This window comes from Cavia porcellus, unplaced genomic scaffold (assembly GCF_034190915.1).
Source record: "Cavia porcellus strain 051 isolate PalLab524CR breed Dunkin Hartley unplaced genomic scaffold, mCavPor4.1 scaffold_21, whole genome shotgun sequence".
Lineage (NCBI taxonomy): Eukaryota > Metazoa > Chordata > Mammalia > Rodentia > Caviidae > Cavia > Cavia porcellus.
Genome location: NW_026947504.1, coordinates 63,256,790 through 63,283,118, shown reverse-complemented (window position 1 = coordinate 63,283,118; position 26,329 = coordinate 63,256,790). Strand labels below are relative to the sequence as shown.

Here is a 26,329-nt window from a genome sequence, read left to right as displayed (position 1 = left end):
AAAACAGATGGTGGAATGGAAGAACAGAAAAAGAGAGGAGAAGTGTTTGATGGAGAAAACAGGGAAAGCATAGAATACGTGAAGCAGGTTCAAAGGGACTACCAAGAAACTAAGAAGTCTATCGAAGACTGGCATAACAGCTTGAAAGAAACTAAGGACAGACTATCTGAACTGGAGGGCAGAATTGTAATATGGGAGAATGAAATGAAAAACTTCTTAAAAATAACAAAGAAACAAACAGCAATAATACAAAGACAAGAAGATGATAAGAGGAGCCATAACTTAAGGATTAAGAACATAAAAGAAGAAGTAGGGACACAAACAAATGAACTACAAAAGCTACTCACAGAAATAATCCAGGAGAATTTTCCTAATTTAGCAAAAGGTAAAGATACTCGGATGTATGAGGCATACAGGACCCCAGCTACCTACAACCCAAACAGAGCAACACCCAGGCATATAATAATAAAAATTCCAGAAATTCAATACAAGAACAGAATATTAAAAGCTGTCAGAGACAAGAAGCAGACCACTTACAAGGGAGCACCCATCAGAATTACAGCAGATTTCTCTGCACAAACCATCAAATCACGAAGAGCTTGGGGGGAAATAATTCAAGCTTTGAAAGATAATAATCTCCAGCCAAGATTGAGATATCCTGCACAACTGTCCCTGGAAATTGATGGAAAAACAAGGTGCTTCCAGGATAAGGAGGAACTGGGGGAATTTGCAACCACCAATTCAACTCTACAGAGAGTATTGCAGGATATTCTAAAAAAAGAAAAATACAAAGAATCCAGAAATAGTGGAGGCCACAACTAATGGAGCAGAGAACAAAGTGAAGAAGACAAACTGACAGCTACTGACAGAATAAGAGCTCAACAGAAATGAGGCAGAGAAGATTGGATGATAGGAACAGCTATTTTGGAGAAAATGACATCTTAATAGGTAATACTGATTTAGTATCATCTTGTTTTGAAGTCTCATCTAGCTTTTGTCCTTCTGTCTCCAATGGTCCAAATAGGTTGTATCTTACTGGATTTTATTATGTATGATAGTATAAGCAAAAACCTTTTAAAGACAAGGAGATTATACAGAAACCATTGTTCATTTTCTGTTAGTCGATTCTAAATACTCTGTAATGCTGTCATTCTCTTGAATGGTTTTACATTGTTTTGATATACTTAATGCTACAGTATACGAAGTTGTACTCAAGGATTTCAAGGAAAGAGATAATATGGTAACTACTTTTAGGTCAGGATTATCTGGTGGTGAAACACTATTCTGCTTAAATGGTTATGTTTTGATCTGTGCTGTTTCGTTGTTATGCCCTCTTTTATCTCAATCTCCACTCCATTATTTACTTTTTTATTTTTATCCTTTTAATTAAAGGAAAAAAATAGCAGGATATATTATAGTAACCCACTTTGACTTTCCATTACCTCGATTTAAAGCCCTGTATTACTCTCACCATCTGGTTTTTAACTGATGTTCCCCCATTCTGTTTTGCTGGATAGTATCAGGTTCGAAAATTTAGGCATCAGCTGTGAAGATAATGAGATTCATTATGACGCCCATTCTCATTGACTTTTATCTATTTTTGAAGACCTACAATGTCTCCAATGTTTTGGTTTTGTCGGTTTTATTCTTTACAGTTTTGTTCAATTGCATTGTAACTAACAATATAGGCAATTCTATTAGAGATAGCGGGAGGCATTATGGTAACCATTGTTGATCACCTTGTATTATGTTTTCACATTATCTATTATGTCCACCCTTTTGACTTGACCGATTCTGTTCTGTTATGTCACATTTGGTTTTACTCTCTTCCAAAAAAGTAATAAGAACCATGGGAGCAATGAAACCCAAAATGTGTAATAGTCATTGTACAAAAGAGAGGAAAAGAAAGTGCTCCAAACTATATAACTGCATGTATATTTAAGTGTATAAGATAGAAAATGATATCACAGAGTTTTATTGGATCATTGAACAGAACTGTTTGCAGTATCATTGATGGAATGTCCACTTTACAAGCTTTAATTTTGTGACTTGAACAATTATTTCTAAGATGACAATATGTAATCCATTAACTAGTAATTTCCTACTGTTCATTTTTTTTCTGCAAATCTGTATAACTTGTACCCTTTCTCTGCTTTTTTTCTTTTCTCCTTAAATAAAATTAAAAAAAAAAAATAAATCCCAGCACTCATTAATGATTAAAACCCTCCAGAAAATGGGAATAGATGAATTTTACTTCGATCTAATACAATCCATTTATGACAAACCAACATCCCACATCATACTAAATGGACAAAAACTGAAAGCTTTCAACCTAAAATCAGGAAATAGACATCAATGTTCACTGTCAGTACTTATATTCAATATAGTTCTGGAAACTATAGCCACACAATTAGACAAGAAAAGGAAGAAAAGGAATAAGAATAGGAAATGAAAAAGTGAAATTATCATTTTTGTACACAAACAACAAACTCACTGAGACAGAAATTAGAGAAACCACAATATTCACAATAACATCCAAAAAATTGAAATACTTAGGAATCAATCTTACAGAAGTAAAAAATCCATATGCTGAAAATTACAGTATTCTGAAAAAAGAAATCAGAGGAGATCTCAGAAAATGGACAGATATTCCTTGCTCATGCATAGCAAGAAGCAACATTGTGAGAATGACCATACTCCCAAAACTGATACAAAGATTTAATGCAATCCTGATCAAAATATCATTAGGATACCTTGTGAATCTAGAGAAAACATCTATAAAACTCATCTGGAAACAGAAAAAGCATAGAATAGCAAAGGTAATCCTGGGCAACAAAGTTAAGGCAGGAGGCATCACAATTTCTGACTTGAAATTATACTACAAAGCTAGTGTGATAAAATCAGAATGGTACAAACAACTCAAAAGAAAAGAAAACAAACCTGAAGATCAGTGGAACAGATTAGAAGACACAGACACAACCAGAAACACACTCAGCAATCTTATAGCTACTTTTCATAAAGGGACCAAACATTTCATGGGGAAAAAAATAGTCTCTTTAATAAATGATGCAGGAAAAAACTGGCTTTCCATTTGCCATAGAAACTAGACCAATGTCTATCACCATGTACTAAACAAAAATTTAAAAAGGGATCAAAGATCTAACTATTAAATATCTAAATATTAAAATATAAACACTAAGTGTACTGGAAGACAAAATAGGTAGAAATTTCACAGACATAGGGGTAGGCAGACTGTTCATGAACCAAAACCAAACTGCATGAGAAATACTTGAAAGAATCAACAACTAGGATCTCATATTATTAAAAAGGTTTTGCACAATGAAAGAAGTCACCAACAGAGTGAAAAGAAAGTCCATGAACTGGGGAAAAAGTTTAGCCAGCTGTTCTTCAGACACAAGATTTGATCTAGAACATACAAAGAATTAAAAATTCAGGTTTCCCCAAATTCAAAGACCCTATCCAAAAAATGAATACATACTTCTCAGATGAAGAAATACAAATGGCAAATAAATATATGAAAAAATGTTAAACATCACTGGTCATTTGAGAAATGCAAATTAAAACAATTCTGAAATTTCATCTCAACTCAGAAAGAATGGCTATCATCAACAAATTATCCAATAACAAATGCTGGTGGGGCTGTGGGGAAAAAAGAACACTTTCCATCCCTTAGTGGGAGCGTAGACTGGTGCAACTGTTGTGGAAATCAGTGTGCACATTCCTCAGTAACTAGAATTATAGGTTCCATTTATACCAGATATTCCCCTTCTGGGTATCTTCCCAGAAGAATGAAAAACATCGTACCACTGGGATACATATGCACTCATGTTTTTAGCAGCACAATTTGTTTTAGGTAAATCTTGAAAACAATCCAAATTCCCATGAACCAAGGAATGTACAAAAAATATGTATTATTATAGAATGAAGTACTATTCAGCCATAAAGAAAGATAAACTCAAGACTTTTATAGGTAAATGGATGCAACTTGAAACCACACTACTAAGGGAAATAAATCAGGAAGAACTCACATTTTTTTTTTGTTGGAACCAGAGATCGAACTCACTACAGCCTGTTTGCAAGGCAGGTGCTTATGCCGCTGAGCTAAATCCCCAGCCCCGGGTTATAAATCAGACTTGCATGTGCAAACATTGTATTTTCTCCCTAGTGTGAGAAACTAAAAGAATAAATAATACCCAAAAGGTACAACAGATTTTTTTTTGTCTCTTCATCAGTACCAGGGATTGAACTCACAACTGCCTGCTTGAAAGGCAGGTGCTCATGCCACTGAGCTAAATCCCCAGCCCCTTACAATAGATATTTTGAAGAGGAAAAGAAACTACTAAAAAGGAAAGAGCAACAGAAATGGAGGAAAGAGAAAAGAAGGGAGGAAAACAATTTCTATGCATATGTACACAAGACAGCTAAGTTTACTAATTCTATTAGTTCATTGAAAGGAACTGCTAGTGTTTATATTGTTTGGTTCATTTTGTGTGCCTCTATCTGGTAATCTGAGCAACTATTTGAAGACAACACTGCAATTGAATAACTATTGTTAACTTCCTATCATTTGGTTTTGATTCTGGATCATTTTTACTTTTGTTTTAAAAAATTTTTTTCTTTAACAAAATAAAAAAGAATCTTGAGATCAGAAGAGGACTCTTTGGAAAGGGTAAATAACTGGGGTGGGGTTCGGACACTTTAGATCAAAGATACAAAGTATGAGAATGACAAAATATACAAGTCCTGGCCTCCTCTGGGATGCCCCAAAGACTATCTGTTCCCTTTATGTCCATGGCACATACCTCACATTTCCTTCGACCTACTATAGTTTCACTTACAGGTGTATTTTACAAGTTATCTTTTAACTTAGAAAAAGAAAAACTGTAGTTCTAGTTCAATGGTCTCCAGCAGAATGTGATTTTCTCCTTTCCAGAGTTACTTGGCTGAACCCAAAGACAGTTTTTTGGGTCATAGGTGGAATTTATACTCACACATCCAATGAGCAGAGGCCATTTGTTGTGAAACCTGAAGCCCACACACCACAGATCATGTGGCCTGATGGTGCTGATTTTAAGAAATCGCAAACAATGTCTTTCTTGACTGTGGAAGAGAGAACACAGCACATTTCCTTGTCCATTCCTTTGCTGACATCCATTTAGGTTGTTCCCATTCTCTGCTATTATGAGTGCCGTCAAGAAATTCCTCGCCACAGAGAGAGAGAGAGAGAGAGAGAGCGCGTGTGTGTGTGTGTGTGTGTGTGTGTGTGTGTGTGTGTGTATGCGCGCGCGCAAAGACCTCTGAGAGTTCCAAGCTGCTCCAGGCAACTGCCCAGATGCTGCTCCAGAAGAAGACGAACCACTGCCTATTAAGGCACTGCTGGGGGTTCTTAATATTTTCTTGTGCCAAGAATCGAACTGGCAACTTTGTGCTTGCCAGGCAAGTGCTTCTACCACAGAGCTCAATTTATGATCCTAAATTTAGTTCCTTTTTTTTTGGTACTGGGAATCAAACACACAACCCAGTGCTTGCCAAGGATATGCTTATGCTGCTGAGTTAAATCCCTGGCCCCACAAGCTGCCTGGGATTCTAATTCCATGTTTCTTCTCCAGCATTTGGTATGATTTCTCTTTCCAATTTTTGCCTGTTTCCAAGCTTACTATTGCTTGCTCTTAAATATTTTTGCATTTTCTGATTATTATTATTATCTGATGACTAGAATTTTTAACAATTGAAAAGTACTGGCCAGAAGATCCCAGGATGACAGTTTTCCCACCCTTTAACTCCCAGAGTTGGAAATATTTCTGGCGATCATGCACAGGTCATGTTTCCTGAAACCTGTTGTGAATTTGTACATTTGGGCAGACAAAGCAGGACAGCTTCCTGCCAAAAGTGGTCAGTGGGATCCCGAATTAGGAGGCAATTTATTGGCAATGCCTGGGAAGGCTGGGGTGGATGCTCACAACATGGGGTGCTGTTCTGGAACCTATGTGTGGGAGGCCAGGGAAGCTGTTTCAAACCTCCCCTGCCTGAAGGAAGCCCCATCACGCAGAGCCATAGGGTCCTAAATAGCCAAAGTGCTAATAGGGAGCGAACATGATAGTGTTTGAAAGAAATTGTACTACACACAGGCTGATACCAAAGCTACTTCTAATTATCATAATAATAAACTATTTTTGTCTAAACAAAGGACATAGGTTGGAATTGCTAGAGCACCTGGGCATGTAGGGGGCAGGTCAGTCTCCTGCTAAGTTCTGGCCCAGGATAAAGGAAGGGTAGACAGGCAAGGGAGCGTGCTGGACATTGAAACTGAGCTGGTCTCCTCTGAGTGGGATCTCCCTGATAGGGAGAGCCAGTATGGGGTAAAAGCATACAGCAGAAGTGAAGTAGGCCTTGGGTGAAATGGGGGTGGGGCGTGGGGGGGGGAGAGATGGAAGGGCTGTGGCTTGAGTGTCAGGAGGGGGGAGCAGGGCCTGAATCTCCAGGGGATCCCGGAGACCAATGGCCTGGGCTGGTTGTGGTGGGCTGGGGAGGGCAGGAGAGCCTGAAGTCCCCAGTAGGAAGGCTTCTCCTTCTCCTTCCAGCTGTGCAGCAGATGCTGGGGTGAGACTATGTCCCATGGTGACACAGATCTGGCAGCAGACGAGGAAGACTGCAGGGCTGGATGGCTTGCTTGTGCCCAGCATCCCTGGCCTGGGTACCAAGGATCTGGCCACTCTGTTTCTGGTCAGCCACACCTTGAAGGCAGAACACGCTGGCATAGGTTTCTGCATCTTCCTCTTGGGTTCCGGGACCTTCAAGGAAAATCGTGCATCCAACCTCTTCTTGCCTGCTGGGCAACTCCTTCAGGACTTCCCTGGGCTCCACCTGTCATGGGTCCTATGGTGACCACTGGTAAGGGGGCCTCGAGGCTGGCTGGGCGCTCAGGGCCAATCTCTTCGACTCTCAGGGCTGCAGAAAGGAAGATCTGGGTCCTGAGCGGGCCCTGGCTGTCTCCCCTGGGAGTGTGGGGAGCCAGGGCAAAGGTGGCCCGCAGAGGGCCCGACCGGTCAGTGGACAGTCCATTCTGGCTCGCTGGCCCCTGGCACAGGGGCAGCTGCAGTGGCAGCGGCGGCGGGCAGGCCAGGGTTTCCCAGTGTGGTAGCCCAGCACAGAGGGTGAAGGCGGGAGCAGCATCGCGGCCTGGAGCTCTCGGAGTAGCTGCTCAGGAAGGTGCACATGACAGCAGCGACAGGGTGCCTCCTTCTCAAGAATCTCTAGCATCTAGGTGTCCACAGACGCCCAGCAGGCCAAACTCAATGGCAAATGGCAGACAGCTGCGGAGAGGGTTGGCTCCGGGGCTCATGCAAGGCTAGTGGGGTGCCAAGTTCTGTCCTCGAGGGTCCTGCTCCCCAACCCTGCGCCCTGGGGACCCGAGGACATCACGTGGCCCAGTGCGGCCTAAGGCCTGGTGACACTGGAAGCTGCAACCTCTTTCTGGACCTTCCCATTGCCCCTCAGCACACAGCTGGGCTGGAGAGAACCAGCCTGACTCGCCACTCTAGGACCTGATCCGCAAGGGAGGCAGTCTCTGCAGGTGGCTGTCTACAGAAGAGCGCCCCTTCCCTTACTGCTAAAGGGAACAGAGTGCAGTGTATGCTTCCTTCATTTTTTTTTCCTTCCTGTTACTTTTCTGAACTAGGGAACTAATATGGGGCCGGGAAAGTGCTCTACACCTGAGCCACATCCCAGCTATATTTTTAAAAGTAAAACAATACAGTAAAATTTTTGTTCCTTTGGATACCTTTAGAGAAAAGATATCCAAATATGTTTCTATTCTTTTATAAATTTCTAATTTTACAATTTGACTCAAAAATAAAAATTTTAGTGAACAGATCTCGATTCAGTTTTAAAGTACTAACATTTACATGATATCTTTTGTAGGTAATTATGGCACAACACTCTTATACTGAGCACTAGAAATAGGTATTTTGGTCATTACTAGATGAAAAGCCTACCACTCCAAAAAAGACAAAGCTGGGGACAATAACACATACCAGCACTCAGGAAGTTAAGCTGGGATGACGGCTGGAGCTCATGAGTTTGAGATCAGCCTGAGTGTGCAGAAAAAGCCAGGCAAAACTGAATGACCCACAAGGGCCCCAATGGAACCCCAAAACAATGAGCTTTGAAAAATAGACCTAAAACTTGTAATTAGACTTGGAGTATTTTGAGACAAGGTCTCCCTAGGGTTAGTAACCTGCAATTCACTTGCCCCAGCTTCCTAGAGTACAGGGATTACAATTAGGGGACACCTGTAAAGTGTGCATTGGTATATTTTAAGTATACTGGACTTACACCTCCACACTTGGTTTTAACAAGTTTATTATTACATATTTTACCATAGCGTAAGTACCACTTTTCTTGCTAAGTCTACTCTGCCTGTAAAATACAGGTACACAGCCAGGGCTATAGCTCAGCAGCACAGGGCCTGCCTGGCAAGAGTGAGGGTATGAGGGTGATTCACGGTATAGAAAAAAAGTTATATATATATATATATATATATATATTCACTATGAAAAGGCAGGGGGAAGAGAGAAGTCAAGAAATTGGGTAAGTCCAGGAAAGGCCGATCTGTAAGTGTGATGATGCACAATGAGGGGAGGAAGACAGAGAGGAAGAGAGGAGGAGGAGGAGCAGGATGAGGAGCAGCAGGAGGAGCAGGAAGAGGATGGGGAGGAAGTGGGGGGCAGGCAGACGCTAAGAACACACTGCAAGAGGCTGAATGGACCAAGTGTGAAGAGCGCCGTCTGGGAAAGGGTTTTCCCTGTCTCCAAGCAAATGAGGTATCTGGATGATCTGCTTCATCACAGAAAGCAGGAGGAAGGGCGCAGTAAACAGTGAAGGGAAGCAGGCTCTGCAGGTCGCGGGCTCTGCAGGTCGCGGCCCTGAGGAACACGGCACGGACACTGCCAGTGCAGAAAACACACACAGACCGCCTATTGGGTGTGACTGAGTGTGTCCCCCATAGCTTCACACACCAGCAGCTTGGTCTCCTGCGTGCTGGTGTGGAAATTAAGACTTGAGGCCCAGAAGGAGGTGGTTAGGTCTTAATATACTCAATGAGTATTGTTGGCCTGTCATGAAATCATTCAGAGAATTCATTTCAACATGGGGGTAAAGGACAGCTGTTTTGTCAGCATCCTCATTCTCTGTAAAATGGAGGCTTTCTGTCTCCTTTATGGTGATAAAACCAAGAAAAATATACAAAATATTTTTCTTGAAGTCACAACCTTAAAAAAATTAAGCACTAAGATTTATTAGTCATTTACTATTATATTTATTAGGTTCTTTTTTTAAGAGAAAAATATAAAAATAACAATGAAGTTCAATCCCTGTACCAAAAATAATAATAATAATAATAATAATAATAATAACAATGAAATAGTTTCACAATAGGTTAGTAGGACAGTTCTTACTAGGTTATCTGCACATATGAACTCATTTAATCCTTCTGAGAATCCATCTGAGGTGGTTACTAAGAACCAGATGATAAAAGAGGCCCAAACCATTCAATAACTCTCCCCAGGCCACAGAGTGCAAGATGGAATGGCCAGGTCACAAACCTCAGCATTTAAATTTATTTACATTAGCTATATCAGTATTCCTCTGTGTGGCCTTCTGGCATAACACCTTACACTAGGTGGCTTATGGAAAATATTCTGAGTTCTGGAAGCTGAAAATGCTAGACACAGGCCAAATCAGTGTCTGCTGGTAGCCCGTTTCCTGTTTCCCAGGCAGCTACCTTCGCTGTTCATCTGGATATGAGTGTCTATCTGGAGTCTCCTTTACAAGGACACTAACCCCATTCATCAAGGCAAAGCCCTCATGATCTGACCACATCCCACTGGCTCCATCTCTTGTTACCATTGAAAGGATTTTGGCCCACACAGGACACTGCAGCCGGTAAAGCCTTAAGAGGCAAAACCAAGGAGCTCTGTCTTCCCCGCCCCTAGGAATTTACCTCTGGCGCAAAAGGAATACCAGTGGGCTACCTGTGCATCCCTAAAGCCCCTTAGGCACCACCCCAACCTAAGCTACATGTATGCCCCAACTCCACATGTCCGATGGAGAGATTCCCAGACCCGAGGGAGAGATCTCCACCCTCGGGGAGAGAATTCCGGACCCCGGAGGGTCGGGGTATCCCAGAGGGTTGAGGGATCTCTCCCCACATTCTTAAAATAAAGGTCATTTATATTTCATACTTCTTATGTTCAGCCGTGCCACAACTCTATCATATGGTTCCCTGACCGGGAACGGCAGAGAAGAGACTCCTGGGACCCTGCTAGCCTGAGTCCCCTGGCGTTTGCAGACCGGACTGCGTACCAGATTAATTCCTCACTTCTCTTCACTCAGGAGCTGTTAAACCTGTTGCTGCTGGTTTGCAAACAACACTAGTCTAATTCATTTATCACAGGTGAGCAAACTCTGGAGAATTCTTCAGTGCTGGGCCAGGCCCCACGCAGGTTTTCTCCCCTTCCGTGGCTTTGCAAGATGCTCTCCCATCCTTAGACAGCCCAAGGCAGAGTTTTTCTCGGCCAGGTCCCACACTGAACAACTCTCACATCCTTCAGAGCTTTAAGCTCTCACGGGCAGAGCCATTACTAAAAATCTACGAGAAATCCACTCGTGGAATTCTCGGTGACGACTGAGAAATATGAGATTTGGAACTCATCATAACTACCGTTCACTCCAAAGGACAACGAGTGACATTCCAACCTTTGGACCACAGTCCATTGCCTCACTTGGCTGTGATTCTGTGGGCCAGGACCACACCAGATTTTATCTTGGGGACCACTTCCTGTCCCCCCCAAAAAACCATACCTGTTTATAGCTTATCACACTGATGACAAGTTTACAAAACTGTCTATATTTAAGCCTTTGTTTTGAGAATGTGCTCTTCCCCTTTCTATCCCCCCCCCCCCCGCCTGCCCGCCCGCCGCACACTGACCCATTCCCCACCGAGATGGGGGAGCTGAGCCCAAACAGTGTTGGGCAGTACCGCTGCTTTAAGCTCTCATGTGAGCTCCAGCAGCACTCTGGGTCCGGCTCTCACGCTCTCCACGCGCCCGGCTCCACGTGGCCGCCCAGCTAGGCGTCGGTCCCAGCTACCTGCCTCACCTCAGTGAGCAGTCCCAGCTTCATGCTGTAAACCCAGTTCTGCACTCCACCCTGCCCTGCACTTGTCCCCAGAGCAATTCCGGCTCTGCTCCACACGCTGCACGCCCTGGCGCTCACCCCACCCACTCCATGTGCGCTGCCCCCACCCTGGGCACACCCCACCCACCCTCAGAGTTTCATCCTTGCCCTAGGCACTGCACATCTCCCAAACAGTCCCAGCCCCCAACCCCCCAAACACAAGCGCTGCTCTGAGCACAAACACAGATGACCAGCAGATTAGTGGCTCAGATCAGAGATGTTATTTCTTGGTCCACACCAGCCTTTTTTTACATTCTTAAACCATTTTAATCAAGGTTTATTCAGATTAAATAAACTGTGATAAAAAGACAATAGAGATAAATGGGGAAGTGGCCACCTGGTAATTTTACCAGCCTTGTTTATCAATTAAAGCCTTCAATAATCTCCATAGCCTTATATGAGATACCTCAACTAAAGTTCACGAGAGTAAGACAACTCATTGTTGCTAGTCTGGTGGTGTATTCGTGCTTTCAGATACAACATTTGGATAGTTTCTGCTGCCTTCTTCTTGTGTTCCAGCCATGACAAATGTTTTCTTTCAGATCCAGATATATGCTTAGAGATGTTTCACAAATTTCTTCAGTGTTCAAATGTTAAAATTCTCATGGTTAATAGCCATTTAATGTTTTATATTAAGCTTACTGCCTATATTGTACTGTATTGTTACCAATCTTCTAAAAATGGTCATGGTTGATATTAAGCTTACTGCCTATATTGTACTGTACTGTTACCAATCTCCTACATGTTTAACAACTAAAATTAAGACATAATTATAAATTCCTTTTGCTGGGAACCACTAGCTCTTTTCCAAAACAAGAGGTATATGACATATACAAAACATCAAATCCAACACTGTGCAGAAGCCAAACTTAAACCTTTCCCAGCCTGTCTGCCTGTCCTGGCTCAGCCCTCCACTGAGCCATAATTAACTATATTCAACTGATATTAAATGACACCATAGCTGATCTCGCTCCTAAATAAAAAGGTAAAAATTAATTAAACAGGCCATCCTCCAAAACTCAGATGGCATTAGACATTTAGTAACATAAAGAGATACTTACATATGACATACATGACATGTCAGTTCCTAAAATTCTCTAGACCTTGTCCTCCTTATGGGAAGCCATTACTAAAGTATATTTGACTCCTGCATACTTACTTAGTTCTATAGATACCTTCTACTATAGACTAGATCCCAAAACAAAAAGGCAAAACCTGACTTTCAAATCTCATAGAGCCCTCCTTAATATGGCTTTTCGTGTTTTCAAGAACAGAGATAACACTTGTGATACTTGGAGTTCTGAGACAGGTAAACCGACACAAGGTGGAGCTGCCTGGGCCTCCCCCATGGACAATTCCTCAAATGCAGCAGAAAGCAAATTGGGCAAGAGAGTGCCCCATCCTGACATTCCTTTGGGATCTTACCCCAGGACTACCGGACTGTTCTAGCCACCAGAGAGTGGGTAAGCCATCCTAACTAAGAGCCCTCACAGGAAATGCCAACACTGCCAGATTCATCACTGACAGATCTGCTTAAACATGCTGCTGAAGACTGCCGAGGCTCAGGGCCAATAACAGCCCCTGTGAAGGTGTCTGTCTCAGAGTCCAAGTTCCACCAAAAGTCTCAGGTAAGACATTCTCTATACTTGTGGACATAGAGGCCATATAAACAGAGTTCTTCCTGAGTTTTCAGGCTGCTATAAAAAGGCCTTGGTCTCTAGGGGATATTGATGGTCAACCTATGCCATTTACAAACAGGGCCTATTTCATGCAGGTCCCAAACTCCTTCTCCCAGACTCCTTCTTCCCAATCCACCCAGTGGTGCCAGATCTTCCTTCCGCCACTCACTCTACAGTCCTAAATCTTAAATATTCTTTTTATTCCCTTGTGTTTTTACAGACTGACCTAGACACTCTGAGGTCTCAACAGCTTACACCTGTTATGGCTAGTAAACCTCTCCTCAGTGATATAGACCACCCCTTCCTTTCTTATTCACCAATTTCTCAGACAACCCTGGTCAAGACTGACATTTTGTCTTCTCACTTTGTTTATACTTTTTCAGGATACATAAAAGCCTTTCACACAACCAGGGAGACTGCTGATATACTTACTAAAGTCCTGTTACAGCAAATCATTCCAAGGACTACAACCAGGTTAGAGCGACCCATACCTGGTATTCTTGGCAACCTCAAGAATCAAAGTTGCTACACTGCCATCCTGGTTTCACATCACTCAGGCTAAGTGGTGCCCTTATAGCCCTAAATCTAACCGGTATTTTGCCTACTCATCTCCATCTCACCAAGGCCTCACAGCCACAACTCTCAGGCTATCACGTTTTGTTATCCAATTCGGTTTCTAATTTCTTATTCTTTTTACAGCAAGACTCTTAACAGTATTTCCTAAAGACTCCCACATCATACATATCAGAAACAAGCCTTGCCTACCTACCCTTTTAACTTTTACCCTTTCAGATGGGGGAGTAATCACCTCCAATAACTTCACTCCTCCTAACCCCACATTTATTTTTCAGAATTCTATCTTACTATGGCAATGCTTCTACCTCAACGTGGTACTGATATACTGACATAGCAAAATCAAAGGCACCTTTCCTTTTACCTCACCTGGGGCCTTAAATATGACAGTGCCATGCCTCCTCATAACATTTTGTCTCTTTGTTTTTCCAGTCTAACATACGTGCATTCACCAGTGATAAGCTGTCCTGGCTAAAACATCTGGCACCAGCTTCTACATAGGCATCAACCATCATCCTGTCGACTCCCTGAAACCCCAGTACAGTGCCCCTTTCCAGCAGGAAACAGTAACAGAAAGAAAACTGCCCTTTTTACCAATAATAATAATAAGATGGGAATGAAAGGATTTTTGCCCAGACAGGACACTGTAGCTGGTAAAGCCTTAGAGGCAAAACCAAGGAGCTCTGTCCTCCCCACCCCTAGGAATTTGCCTTTGGTGCAAAAGGAATACCAGTGGGCTACCTGTGCATCCCTAATGCCCTCAGGAATCACCTCCAACCTAAACTGCATGTATGCCCCCAACTCCACATGCCCAACAGAGAGATTCCCAGACCCCGGGGAGAGATCACCACCCCTAGGGAGAGAATGCCGGACCCCGGAGGGTCAGGGTACCCCGGTGGGTCGGGGGTCTCTCCCCACATACTTAAAATAAATGTCATTTATATTTCATACTTCTTTTCAGCCACGCCACAATTCTATCAACCATCATCTTGGGGGCTAGAATGTCAACATATAAATCTGGGGAGGACATGCATGTGAAGAGAGTCTAGCTCTATGCATGTAGTAACATAGTGCAACACTCCTGACAACACAGTCCCCAACATGCACTATGATACATGGTTCTCTTACTTTCGTTTTTTTCAGGTTCAACATTCTTTGGCTCTGAATCGTGAGTCACATCTACTTCTCCTTTCATTAATATAGTGACATAATGATAATTCTCCTTCTCAATGAAAGAATTTACCACGGAGGCAAAGCGGATATTTTTCAGGCGAAGCGCTGCTTCTTCCCAGGTTTCTCTTTGAGCGCACTCTTCCCAGGTCTCCCTGGAAAATGGAAACATCACCGTTTTCAATTCTATTAATGGAATTTTTCACTGTGAAATTCTTGATTAGAAATTTATAAGGCAAACCAAAAGCAGCTACAATTAATTTATGCTTTAAAACAATACATTAACATCTCGTATATCCTATGTCCAATTAAGACCAAAAATCTACATACTGAGCAAAAAACAAACACAAGACAAATAACAACCATTTAGGCAATCTGGCACTAATTCATAGGCTTGTGCAACTAGGGAACAGCTCAGCATGCTAACTAAGAATACAGGCTTTGCAGCCAAGCAGGCCTAGGCTGGAACTTCATGTCTGTTACTTTCTATCTTAGACAAGAAGAGTGAAATATTATATTCTAATGGCATTTTAAATGTATCTAAATAGACCATGCGTTTTCTAGTAGCCTCTGAATTTCAGCTTAAGCCTCAAAATTGAAAATAATGGGCTATGAGAACTTATAAATTTTCATGTTTATGGCAAAAGACCAAAGAGATACCATCTAAGCTTAAGGGTTTGCTAAGGAAGACCAGAAGAGTCCTTTTATCCTCACCCTGCCCAGGTACGTAAAAAAGACCAGAGATCTCTCAGAGAGGGAGGAAAGTTGTGAGTTTTCAGTTTAGTAGAAATGTTTTCTTTCCTCCCTCTGAGGCACCAACTCTGCTCCCCTAAACCAAGTGAGAGAGGCACTCAAAGAGACTCAGTCCTAGAGACTGGGTGTGGCTCCCAGAAGGAGACACCGGTGTGTTACACTCCAACCCCTGACATAGTGCACTGCAGGAACTCAGAGGCCGACCATAGTGTACCAGGGCAGTGGAGACAGAAGGGTAAGAACTCTTGCAGAAACCTGAAATGTATCCCTAGCTGTTGCAGCTTACACATGGCTACAGAGGCTAATGTGTGTCCCTATCTTGGGAATTTAAAAGTTAGGAGACAGGCTAGAGTAGCCTGTTAGGGCTGAGCAAACAAAAAGGCAGAGTGGAAAAGCCTCATGTCTAACTGGGAAGGGTAGCACCTGCCTAGAACCCCGCACCTGAGAGCTGAGGGAGGAGCAAGTTTGTGTCCAGCTGGAGCAACTTATTCAGACTTTGTCTCAAAAGCAAAAATAAATAAATAAATAAATAAAAATAAAAAAGGACTGGGGATGCAGCTCAGTGTGAAGGCCCTGCATTCACCCTCCTTCAGCTGCATGCTTTCCTTGGGCTAAGCAGATGCTACAGGAGGCTGCAGAATCCCAATAGTGATCCCAACAGGAAGAAAATGCAAAATAGCATGCTGGAACAAGAACTAGGGCAGAGGAGGAGTGACACAAACATCCAGACACCCACAGCAGGGACTTGCAGACAACTGACCAAGAGCCCCTGGGAAAGACGGCACCCACTTGGATAGCAGATACCACACACAGAGGGTATAAAGGAGAGCAGCCCTTGGTCCCAAAATACAGCTCGTCTCTTCTTCCAACTCACTGAAAAGGGGAGAAAAGTCAGAAACAGCTGAGTGAGGAGAGCAGGAGGTGTACAAGAAGCTAACAATGCCTCTACCTCCTTCTACATCACAGAGAGATCAGAAACGGGGAGACTGAAGATTTAAATTGGATTGCATTTTTAAATGCCTGGAAGTGAATTGTGATGATAATTTATTTTAATAAGCAATATATAGAAAATAACCATGACGGAAAGAAAAGGGAAAAGATGACTCACGTCTGAAGACAATGGTAGGAAAAAACATTTTCTGTTTGTTTTCTTACCACATTTAGCTCAATGTACAGTTACAAAACGTCAAGTGAAGGGTACCTATGAGGAGCACCATTATCATCCACCACTTAGCAAAAACTTCATTAAACTTCAGTGCTGGCTATGATAACTCGAAAACGTCATTAAAGTTCAATGCTGATTATGGTCATTCGAAAACTTCATTGAAGTTCAGTGCTAGTTATCATTTGAAGGCAGCATTTTTTTGTTCTATTTCTAGCCATCACTCTAATAATTATAAGTAGTGCTTAGTTTGTGATCTATGTTTGACTAATTCTCACTAACAACCAATGTAGTACAATGTATATATGGCTGTGTGGGCAACTGTGTGTGTGTGTGTGTGCGTGTGTGTGTGTGTGTGGGCGCATGTGTGTGTTACTGTGGACTGAACCCAACAGTGCTCTACAACCAGGTACACCCCTATCTCTTTTGATTTATTTATTTTGAAACAGGGCTGTCCATGTTGTGGTCCTTCCTGTCCTAGCCTCCCTCAAGCAGTTGGGACTACAGATGTGTGGCACTGTGTGAAGCAGCAATCTGATTCTTAGTATAAAAAACCTTTTAAAATTGTATTCACTAATGCGTAACCTTGTCAGAAAACGATAAACTAATGATGCTTTTATAAATTCTGAAGGCTATATAAAAATTCCATGTAAAAGAGCCTATGAATCACGTATGTCAAGAATGACAAAGTGGGGCTGAAAGGCACCAGGATTAAGCATTATTAACTGCCACTTTTTAAGAAATACAGGGGGTGGGCTTCTGGGGGAACATGGTGGACAGATAGCAGCAGCTATGAGGCTCTCTGTGAGACCCAGCTTAGAATCCAGGAATGGTGGGGAATGAGGAATCCTAACCAAGAGGAGATATACCCTGATGACCCAAGAACGAACTGGGCTGAGAGAAACCTACTGGGAACGCAATGCTGATGCTATAACAGAAGCAGAAAAGCCTCAGCATGGAAGCTGGAGCCCGTACCATTGGAAGCCACAATTTGGGTTTCCTGCCATCGCTGCTGCGTCTGAATTGGCTTGGCAGGGAGAAAGACGTGCGAAAGCTCTGAGAACGGGAATCGGTGAACGGAGTTGAGAGCTGGATGGGCGGGGAGCCGGGCATCGACCTTCAGGGAGTGAGGGAAACTGGGACTCTTCCACGGTCTAGGAGGCTCCAACAGAGGACATTCTGGGACCGGGCAGACTTGCCAGAACAGGGCACTGTAGTGACTTCAGTCACATATCCCCCTCTCAAGCGGGATTGGTGAGCAGTGCCTAGCTTACGTGACACTGCTGGCTGAGACCCAGTAGGCTAGCACAACCCAGGTCCCAGCACCTGGAGGTGCACCATAGTGGTGAAGCCTTAGGTAGACTGACCTAGAGGGTCGGGCCGCATAGGCTGCCCCGTCCGTAACTCCCTGGTGCGCTGCAGTGGGTGGGAACACCTAGCCGGTGCAATTCAATCAGACTGTGGCCGACAGGGAAGGAAGCTGGGCCTCCTACATACGCTTGCATATATAAGGAACAAAGAATATGGGAAGAGGGAGCAACAAGAAAGGTTCCTCAGCCCCCAAACCTGAGAAACAGGCAATAGCAGACACGGCACCAATAGACATAAAGCGCTATCTCCAGAGCCTCATAGATGAGTTCAGGAATGAAGTTATTAATGACCTGAAGCAAGACATAAGCAGAATAGTTAGAGAAATGCTAAGCACCACCCAAGAAAAAACAGATGGTGGAATGGTAGAACAGAAAAAGAGGGGAGAATTGTTTGATGGAGAAAATAGAGAAAGCATAGAATACGTGAAGCAGGTTCAAAGAGATTACCAGGAAACTAAAAACTCTATCGAAAACTGGCATAACAGCTTGAAAGAAACTAAGGATAGATTATCAGAACTGGAAGGCAGATTTGTAATATGGGGACATGAAATGAAAAACTTCTTAAAAATAACAAAGATGTTTCTATAACTTAAGAATTAAGAACATAGAAGAAGAGGTAGGGACACAAACAAATGAACTACAAAAGCTACTCATAGAAATAATACAGGAGAATTTTCCTAATTTAGCAAAAGATAAAGATACTCAGATGGATGAAGCATACAGGACCCCAGCTACCTACAACCGAAACAGAGCTACACCCAGGCATATAATAATCAAAATCCCAGAAATCCAATACAAGAACAGAATATTAAAAGCTGTCAGAGACAAGAAACAAATCACTTACAAGGGAACACCCATCAGAATTACAGCAGACTTCTCGGCACAAACCATCAAATCACGAAGAACGTGGGGGGAAATAATTCAAGCTTTAAAAGATAATAACCTCCAGCTAAGACTGAGACATCCTGCACAACTATCCCTGGAAATTGATGGAAAAAATAAGGTGCTTTCAGGATAAAGAGGAACTAGAGGAATATGCAACCACCAATTCAACTCTACAGAAAATCCTGCAGGATATTCTAAAAAAGAAAAACACGAAGAATGCAGAAATAGTGGCAGAGAGGCCACAATGAATGGAGCAGAAAACAAAATGAAGAAGACAAACTGACACCTAATGACAGAAAAAGAGCTCAACAGAAATGAGGCAGAGAAGATTGGATGATAGGAACAGCTATTTTGGAGAAAACGACGTCATAATTGGTAGTGCTGATTTGGTATCATCTTGTTTTGAAGTCCCATCAAGCTTTTGTTCATCTGTCTCCATAGGTCTTAACATGTTGTATCTTATTGGATTTTATTATATGTGATAGTATAAAGAAAAACTTTTATAGACAAGGAGATTATACAGAAACCATAGTTCATTATCTGTTAGTTGATTCTAAATACCCTGTAATGCTGTTTTCTCTTGAATGGTTTTACATTGTTTTGATACATTTGATACTACAGTATATGAAGTTATACTCAAAGATTTCAAGGAAAGAGACAATATGGTAAGTACTTTTATGTTGGGATTACCTTGTGGTGAAACACTAATTTGCTTAAATGGTTATGTTTTGATCTGCACTGTTTTGTTGTTATGCCCTCTTTAATCTCAATCTCCATTTTATTATTCACTTTTTTACTTTTATCCTTTTAATTAAGGGAAAAATAAATTAAAAAATAGCAGGATAAAAAAAGAAATACAGGGGGACTGGAACATAGTAATGAAGGGATAAATTCTGCATAAGTAACTCACATTTTTCAAGAGATAAATGGCATGAGAAAAACAACGGGATGAATGAGCACTGTTACACTGAGTGGCAGTGTGCTGTACGTGTGATCTCCAGTATAGAGAACAGTGAAAGGGCCCTTCCAAGACCATGTGGCAGGACAGCACAGACTATCAGGCAGGACTACCGAACTGTTGCACAGGAAAACGGTACTGTTTTAAAATGTGTGTACGTATAGTGTAATAGGACGTTTGAAATTTCCTGTGAAACGGCATAGAAAGCCAGTGTGTGTTCATGTGTGTGTCTCTTCTGGGTGAGTGAGGGACAGCAATGAAAAGGCAGCTGAGGGGCGGTGAGGATTTGCTATTTTCTCCGTTTTCATGTAGCTTTGAGATTTTTAGGTTCAGTACTAAAGGAGAAAGCACAGCTGCAGGCGATGCTTTATGCTTTTACTGTTATTAATTTTAACCTTACTCCACTTCAGAATCCACTTCCAGCAAAATCTCAGGCTTTCTGCCTCTTGTGAACTGGCCAACTCTTCGTGCTCCTGCTATTCCCCCATCCCAGAGCGCCTAGGCACAAAGGAAACTTGGATACTCGTCCAACGTTCCCATTTTAAAGATGCAGACACTGCGGCACAGTTCGCCCAGCTCATCTGCTTGGTGAAAGCGCAACGCGGCCAGCAGACGAGGCAGAGGGGGAGGGGTGGACGGATGAATGGATGACAACGCGGGATTGCTGTTGGTGTAGAAACACCCTTCTTTCTCCTCTGGCAGGTAAGCACTAAAAACACAAAGCAACTCCCAGGCACCGCCCAGAAAGAACAGAGCCCGCCCGCGCAGTCCTCGGGATCTGCACAGCGCCCCCGCCGGCCGGCGCCTGCGCAGAGGAGCCCGGAAGCGGGCGCGCGCACGCACAGCGCGGGCTCGTGCCCGGCACGTTCCGTCCCTCAGCTGCTGTGGAGATGCTCACCCGAACTCCAGGTGACCTCCGGGAAGCTGGAAGCTGCCGGCTCCAAACGACCCCTTCCTCTTCCCCAGCAGGACGCAGCGGGGATGCTCGCTGCTGGTCACCACCACGCCGACCCCGACCCCGGGCCGACTCACCGGGGGCGCGGCGCTGGCGGTCATAGCGCGAGTGGCTCCAGCCGCGGCCGGAAGTGACGTAGGTTGTGTTCTCTACTGCGGCTCCCTGGCCAACCGGTGCTCACCTTGCCCAGCCAGGAGCCAGTGCGGGGGTGTCCGGAAGGACAGAATTGCGTTTTAACCCTTTGCCCTTGCTGTGCACCTTCAGCACTCAGCTGCCCGCTTGGGTATCCGTCCAGACCGTGCACCAATCGCTTGCTTTTCTGCGTCTCTACTATCGCACGTTTTTCTTGGTAATGCTCTTCCACACCCCAGTGAACACGTTTTCACTGTGGCTCAAATCTGTTTTATCAGCGCAAGGCAGATTGTAGAAGCAGTTAGTGTAAGTGGCTGTGATCGAAGCGCACTCACAACTTTGAAGGGTAAATAACTGATCAGTAAACTGCTAGCACAAGTTATGTATTTGAGGATAAAACATACTACTGCAAATATACACACTATAACCCAAATAAAAATGAAACGTGAAGGGGGAAATGCCAGCTGAATCAAAGAACTGTAACTAAAATGAATGAGATCAAGCAAATGAACAATCTTGGAGGGCAAGACTTAATGATTAAAAACATTTTTATTTCTTCTAAAGTAATGTACATAATCCAAATGATTAAACACTGCAATAAAAATTCTACCCTCCAGCCATTGTTCCAGATAGAGCTTTATCTCTGTGACCTTAGTTTTGATATTTGCATACATGTTCCTAAGTATATGTTTATTTTATATTCTAAGAAATCCACGAAAAATTTACTACAACAATTAGGTGACTTCAAAATGGATGCGATGTGAAAGAAGTGAATGTTGTAACCCCCCAGAAAACAAGGCCCCATGATGAAAAACGGGGCAAGACGACGTTGTTTTTTTTTTTTAAAGAAGCGCTTTTATTTTAGCTTGTCCAGTGACACAGTGCACATGGAATTTGCAAAGCTGTGCAACTGAGTTAGAATTTTGAGTGATATTTATAGTTCATTTATGATTAGCTCATTGATCATTAAGTACATAGTGATGAGAAACAGAAACAAGGTGGGCCTTTGTTCCCCTTTGCTTGAGGTCAGAGGCATTTCACGGGATGGTTAGCCAATTCATAGCCCTTGATCCGCCAATTCATAGCCCTTGATCCGCCAATTCCAGGAACATTTGTGTCTCATATAGGGAACAGTGGTTCACATAGCATCATTTGTCTCTTACAAAGATAACAAAGGTTGACACAGCAAACAGGTTATTGGCGGGGGGTGATGCATACAGAACAGCATGAGGCCACAGTCAGTTAATCCATAACTGTGTGGTTGGAGCCTTGTTACTAGGGTGACAAGCTCAGCACAGAATGATAATACTGCTAATAACTATCCTTTTAACTGTGTTGCTAATAACTATCTTTTAATTAACTATTTTAATTTTTCAGCATCTTAGTATAACAGTGAGATGTAGAAGGCTGCATGCTGAATGATTCCATTCAGATGACATTCTGGAGAGGACCAAACTCAACACAGAATGCAGATCAGTGTTTGTCTGGGACTCGAGGTACAGAGAATGGTTGACTACAAAAAGACGCAGATACTTTCTTGGATGAGTGAGTGGTTCTGTATGTTGATTATGGTGGTAGAGACTATGTGTAACTCATACAGCTGTATATTTTAGAGGGCAAATGTTAATATAGATGACAACTTTAAAGAGTCACAATAGAAAAATGCTGTATGTATTTGCAGTAAGGAAAAGTCAGGATACAGTTCAGCACTGAAAAGCACCAAGGTATAGCACAATTTTATCGCTCTACTTAATATAAAAAGTTGACATCAATGTGGCTGTCTTTGAAGATTATATTTCTGAGGAGGCTAGCATTAGGCCAGGGTAATGGGGAGGCAACTTTTTTGTTTTGTTTTGTTGTGTTTTTTTCTCTTCTCACTGGACTCTGCAGTACTTCAGACCTGGTGATAGACACAGCCACAATCAATCCTACTAAAATTCAATGAGGTTTTATACTGTTCCTAAAATATAGTAAGAAACTAAGGGAAAAGAAAATGTGAGAGGTGAAGACAGCGTGTGATATTAAAGAGAAGTCAAATTTAGTATTTTCAATTTCCCTTTATTGCACTCTAATTCCATTTTATTATCCCAAAACCTGCAGCAAAGTCTAGCTACATCTGGTTTTGACTGTGCTTTGAAGAGTTGGTTGCGGATTTACCTTCACACAAAGGAACAATTAAAAAATACCATCAGCCCAGCGAGGTTTTGAGGTCAGTGAAGAGGTCTTTGTAACCTTTGTAACCAGCATCCTTTGTAACCAGAACTGCAAATAATCCTGAGTGCTTTATAAATGAAGGCTTCAGTGAAACCTAACAGTGTAACAAAATAGTTTCAGTGTGTGTACCCAAACTAGAAAATGAGTTTCCCTGTAAGCCTTATGATATAGGTAAACCTTATGAGATACAAATATATCACATTAAACACAGGACGTTAGGAAGGCAAAAAGACACTGAGTTGATGTTTATGAATCAGCTAAGAGAAATACAAATCAGCCCACTTTTAAGTGGGTTGACTGGAAACATTTAAGTAATGTTTATTTTCAAAAGGAGCATATTTGGGAAGGAAAATTGGGGGTAAGTCTTGACATGGTAAGCTTGAACTGCTTAGTTCATGCTTAGACACGTAGAGGTGATGCTTGCTGGGTGGTGAGCAGCTGCTGAATAACTGAGTTTAGAGTTCTGAAGAAAGAAGGGTTTGAATTGGAGCTATAAATGTGAGTATCATGAGTGTATTGATGATATTTAAAACCAGGAGATTAACGAGCTCACGATGGGCATGAGTGGATTTAGAAAATGAAATAATTTGAAAACCAACAAAGAAAATAAGATACCAAGAATGTGGAAAAAAAACTAAAGGAGGATCGTTTTCCAGAAACCAAAGACAGAAAGTATTTAAATGAGTGATGAACTGTGTCAAATACTGCCAAAGGCCAGCAAACTGGGACCAGTGAAGTGATCATTTGATTTAGCAGTGTAGCAATCCAAGTAATTTTAATCAAAATCAACGCAGGGGAGATAGAAGGCTCTTCTTGTTTATTACAGTCATAAAGAATTATGACTGGGTTGTACCGAGGGGAGGAATAGGTGTAAAGTGGAGTTGAAATCTTCAAGGAACAGAGGTGTATTAATCAGGTTAAGATTAAGTTGTAACAAAATATAGAAGTGGCTTAAAGGACAGAGACATTTATTTCTTTTTTTATGTAGCTGTGCCAGTGTGCAATGTGTAAGTTGGTGGGTAGCTTTGGTGCCTGGGGTCTTCTAGGGACACAGGTGACGTGCCAGTAGTTGCTTGTGAACTTGTAAGGCCGTGACGGCGAACCTTTTAGAGACCAAATGCCCAAACTGCAACCCAAAATTCACTTATTTATTGCAAAGTGCCAAACTGCCATTAAACTTAAATACGGAGGTTTTAGTGTAGCAAAAGCAACTCACACACTTGGCTCATGTGCTGACCGAAGGGCTGTGTGCTCACTGCAGTGTGTATACCAGTGTCCCGGGGCATCGTGATTTCTATAAAACAGCACTGAACTGTCTTCTGCTTACTATTTACCATGTTTATGGTGGCAATTTCTGTTGTATACTTTTTCCCCTCTGGAGACAGTTTCCTAACCCTTCAATACCATTCATGATCCAGGTTTTGAAATCACTGATCCTGTCTCGTATGCTAAGCTGTTAAATTTGTACAAGTTAAGAGTACAAGTTGCAGATCATCAAATGACAGAATACAAATAATATTAGGGAGAAAAAATATGAGGACTCAGAGAGGAAGCATAGACCTAACATCTCAAAACTGAGAATGAAATTAGATAACTTATGAGAAATTATTTGGTAATTTGCAACTTAGAAACAAATTTGTTTGGTTGTTATCAATGCTTACTTATAGTTTGACTAATTTATTTCTTTCTACAGTGTGACCTAGTGATTTTCAAAGTGTGATCCTCAAATACTTGGGAATCATGAGACTGGTAAGGGATCCACAATGCCAAAACTATTTTCATAATAGTACAGCGATACTTTATATTTTGTTTTGGTTTTACTCCATATTTATATTTGCACTGATGATTAAAAGCAGTGGTAGTAAAATTGTTAGCATTCAGTAAGAATCAGGAGTATCACACCAAACCAGAAGAACAGTTACTGAATTTTCTCTGCGATGCACATTCAGTATAAAAAAGCATGCTCCTTCCTACTGTCCTCAATGAGACAATAAAAAATAATTTCATTAAAATAACCAGGGAGAACATGTCTTTTTAATATTACGTGTGATGAAGTTGAAAGTACAGTATTCATAAAACACTTCTCCTGCAGTTGAATAATGATAGTTGTCTTATGGAAAAGTGATTGTGTTACTGAGTTGTGAGCTGAACTGTCTGCTTTTCTCATGGAAGACAAAGTGGTTTCCCAAAGTATCTGTGTGATAAACATTATCTCAAAAAAGTAATAAGGTAAGCCTGCTATATCAAGGAAAAGGACTGACATTATCTGTACCAAAATGATATATATCAAGCCTTTAAGTGAAAATTAGAATTTATGAAAATATCTGTCACCCTGAGCTTGACAGCTTCCCAACATTTAAAGACTTTTCTGATGAGACAAGTGGCCATTCTTTCAAATCATCATTAAAAAATCTCACAATGAAATGTGTTTCATTTGGAAGATATATATAGCTTAGTGAGCCCAATACTTTTTCCCAAAGGATCAATACACATGGGCACAAAATCATTCATGGGTGAGTATCTATTCAATATCCATGATAGACCAGTGATTTTCAGAATAATTGATGATGAAAAGTTCATTGATCTGATTTTATTAGGGACAGTTGAATTAGGTAGAAATATTATAGACAGTCAGATAGGGCTGGGCCCTTGGAGGGAGTAGGGTAGATTAAAACTCATTACAACTGTGGCTGGAAAGACATTTGTTGGAGGACGAGCCTCAAGATAAAGACAGAATGACTAGGCCTAAGTGGCAGCACCTGGTCTAATGAAGTCTGGATAGACAGCAGTCACTGCAGTGACCTTTGGAGTCATCGCTTCCCCAAACTTCTTTGTTCTTTCCACATACACTTGCTACATGATTTGCTTCCTTACTGGGTCAATACTATATAAGTGAGTATACTTACAATCTTATTGGTTGATCATAGCTGTAACCTATGTTGTACCCACATGGTAAGTTTTCCCTGAGGAATGGGATCCTCTTACCTCTCAGGAGCTGTATGTCTCCCCCTCAATAATGTTTCTTACTCTTGACCTCTGTTGTTACTTAGAATTCATTCTTTCTATTTTGGGGACCACGCACTCAGCATATTGGACATCTAGGAGGTTGAGCGTTACAGTATTTCCCTTATATCATATTTGGAAGTGCTTATAGCATTTGTTATCAGTTTCAGATTCTACAATGCATCCAATTTTTATTTAATTACTACTTAACAAAGACAA

At 42.0% G+C, this 26,329-nt stretch overlaps 2 protein-coding genes across 3 annotated transcripts in view; one reads left to right on the top strand and one right to left on the bottom strand.

The window, feature by feature from the left end:
• Positions 1 to 21,109, bottom strand: part of Nudt15 (nudix hydrolase 15) — a 61,542-nt gene extending 40,433 nt beyond the window's left edge. For both annotated transcript variants that reach the window (XR_010041827.1, XM_003477315.5), the window contains exons 1-2: positions 20,705 to 21,109; positions 14,637 to 14,833 (exon numbers count right to left, since the gene is read on the bottom strand). Coding sequence is in view for 1 of the 2 variants with exons in the window: in XM_003477315.5 (XP_003477363.1) it covers positions 14,637 to 14,833; positions 20,705 to 20,862 (355 nt within the window). In the remaining variant the exon portion in view is untranslated. The remainder of the gene's footprint in view (positions 1 to 14,636; positions 14,834 to 20,704) is intronic.
• A 1,177-nt stretch (positions 21,110 to 22,286) lies between these two features.
• Positions 22,287 to 26,329, top strand: part of Sucla2 (succinate-CoA ligase ADP-forming subunit beta) — a 77,270-nt gene continuing 73,227 nt past the window's right edge. Inside the window, exons 1-3 of the mRNA XM_063232779.1 lie at positions 22,287 to 22,438; positions 22,994 to 23,102; positions 24,801 to 24,856. Coding sequence (XP_063088849.1) covers positions 24,848 to 24,856 — 9 coding nt within the window. The 5' untranslated portion in view covers positions 22,287 to 22,438; positions 22,994 to 23,102; positions 24,801 to 24,847. The remainder of the gene's footprint in view (positions 22,439 to 22,993; positions 23,103 to 24,800; positions 24,857 to 26,329) is intronic.